The sequence below is a fragment of the Poecilia reticulata genome, linkage group LG4 (genome assembly GCF_000633615.1).
Source record: "Poecilia reticulata strain Guanapo linkage group LG4, Guppy_female_1.0+MT, whole genome shotgun sequence".
Classification (NCBI taxonomy): Eukaryota; Metazoa; Chordata; class Actinopteri; order Cyprinodontiformes; family Poeciliidae; genus Poecilia; species Poecilia reticulata.
In genome coordinates this window covers 5,358,449-5,360,523 of record NC_024334.1, presented here as the reverse complement: position 1 = coordinate 5,360,523, position 2,075 = coordinate 5,358,449, and the positions used below count along the sequence as shown (strand labels likewise).

General features: G+C 56.7%; 1 protein-coding gene across 1 annotated transcript in view; it reads left to right on the top strand.

Annotated features, from left to right (window-relative positions):
• Nucleotides 1-2,075, top strand: part of patj (PATJ crumbs cell polarity complex component) — a 45,441-nt gene that overhangs the window by 17,855 nt on the left and 25,511 nt on the right. The window contains 2 exon segments of the mRNA XM_017304248.1: nt 1,547-1,795; nt 1,876-1,957. Of these exon segments, the coding sequence (XP_017159737.1) occupies nt 1,547-1,795; nt 1,876-1,957 (331 nt within the window).

The window sequence follows — 2,075 nt, the reverse complement described above, 5'->3', positions numbered from 1 at the left end:
TCCTCCTCCTCTTCCTCCTCTTGCTCCTCTTGCTCCTCTTCCTCCTCCTCTTCCTCCTTCTCTCCCTCCTCTTCCTCCTCTTCCTCCTCTTGCTCCTCTTCCTCCTCCTCTTCCTCCTCTTCCTCTTTATTTCCTGTTTTACATGCTCCTCATTCAGCTGAAGTCGTTTCACGGCTCACCGCTCCCTGATGTCTCTCCATAAAGTTCTGCGGGTCGGTTCCGACCCGTTGTGTCAGGCTGACCAGAGAGGGACCCCGCTCCGCCGCCGCGCCTCGTTAACTCCTGGAGGTCGCAGGGGGGCGGAGCCTGCACCAGCCAATGCTGCTGCAGTAATCTGATTACTCTGAGAGGGGGCGGAGTCAGGACAGAGTCCGACTGGTTCTGGACCGGTTCCAGGGTTCAGATGGAGTTCAGATGGAGCGGCCCGGTCCACTTCAGGACATTGTTCCATTCTGGCTCAGAACCGCCTTACTGGACCCTCCTGGAAACACTGGGGGACCCATCAGAACCGCTGGGGGACCCATCAGAACCGCTGGACCCCCAGCTGTTCTGATGGGTCCGTTTGGACCCGTCCTCCAGCACCTACATGGGTCGGTTTTAATCATCCCGACCTCTGCAGGACCTGTGTGTGTGCATCGTCCCCCTCCTGGCTGTAAACGGGCCGGGCCGGGCCGGCTCGTCATCATCTCATCGTCTAATGGGAGGATATTAAACGCCGCATCTTTAAATCTTCAGGATGAGGCCAGCAGTCATCAGTCTGCGGAGCGCTAGCCGCCGTCTGCTCCTCACCTCCATTACGGCTGGACTGGGCCCGCTTCCCGGGCCGGGCCCGCTTCCCCGGTCCAAATGAGGCAGCAGAGTCCTTGAGGACGAGGCGGCGGGGAATTAGCCTAAGTGTTGCCATTAATATTTCCTGGAGGGAGCAGGAGAATCCCTCAGGATGTGCTGAGGAGGCGCTTTGGGCCGGACCGGGCCCGGCGCCAAGTTCTGATGTCCAGAGGAGTTCAGCAGAACTTTCTCTGTCCTCACACTCCCTCAGAACCAGAACCAGTCAGAAGCAGAGCTTCCCTCTGCTGTTCTACTCAGAGCTGTGAAAAGTATTCACCCCTGACCTGGTTCTACGGTTCTGACCCGGTTCTACGGTTCTGACCCGTTTAAATCTACCACATCAAGCAGAAGCTAATGGAGATCGATTCAGGATAAAAGGTTCTGATGGTTCTGCTGATGGTGCCAACATGCTGGTAGATGACCTTTGACCCTCTCTGTGCTCTGCTGAATGGTCAGGTCAGGGCGCTTCACCATACTTTAACTAGGACACCTCTTTGAGCCAATCAGAGGGGGACATGCTGGTCAGGGTTTGGCCCAGTGTAACCTGGCTTCAGGCCCGGTTCTGATGGCTGGATCTTCTCCTTCAGGAGGTTCTGCTGGAACAGAACATCACACCACCTCCACTGTGTCTGGCTGCTGGGAGGATGTTCTGGTTCTGTCTGATGGATCGAGACCAGAACCGCCCAGTTTGATCTCTAACGACCGATTATCCTTTCAGGGTCCCAGTGAAAACTCTGAGCTTCCAGATGATTCCTGTCAGGAGGAACCGGAGCTGATCCTGGACGGAGGTCTGCCTCGCTACGCCTCCTCTGTGACCTCTGACCTCCTGCCAGCGGAGGAGGGCCTGGAGATGGCTGTGGATGAAGAGGAGGATGAAGAGGAGAGTAGCTCGCTGCCCAGGAAGCCTCCTCCATCCTGGGAAGACTGGAAGCTGTGGTCTGCTGGTCGAGCAGGAGGTCCACAGGAGGTCGGTTCTGTTTGGTTCTGTCTGGTTCTGGACCTTGTGAGGTGTCTGTGACCTGAGGAAGGTTCTGCTTCAAACTCCAGGTGAGGAGAGACTCTCAGGATGACGAGGAGCTGCAGAAGTCCGACCTGGAGAGCATCTCATCTGTTGGAAAACTCATCCTGGGTGAGGAACCGCTCCGCCTATTAGAACTCCGCTCCGTGTCTTAGAACTCCACTCCACCTATTAGAACTCCGCTTCGCCCATTAGAACTCCGCTCCGCCCATTAGAACTCCGCTCCGCC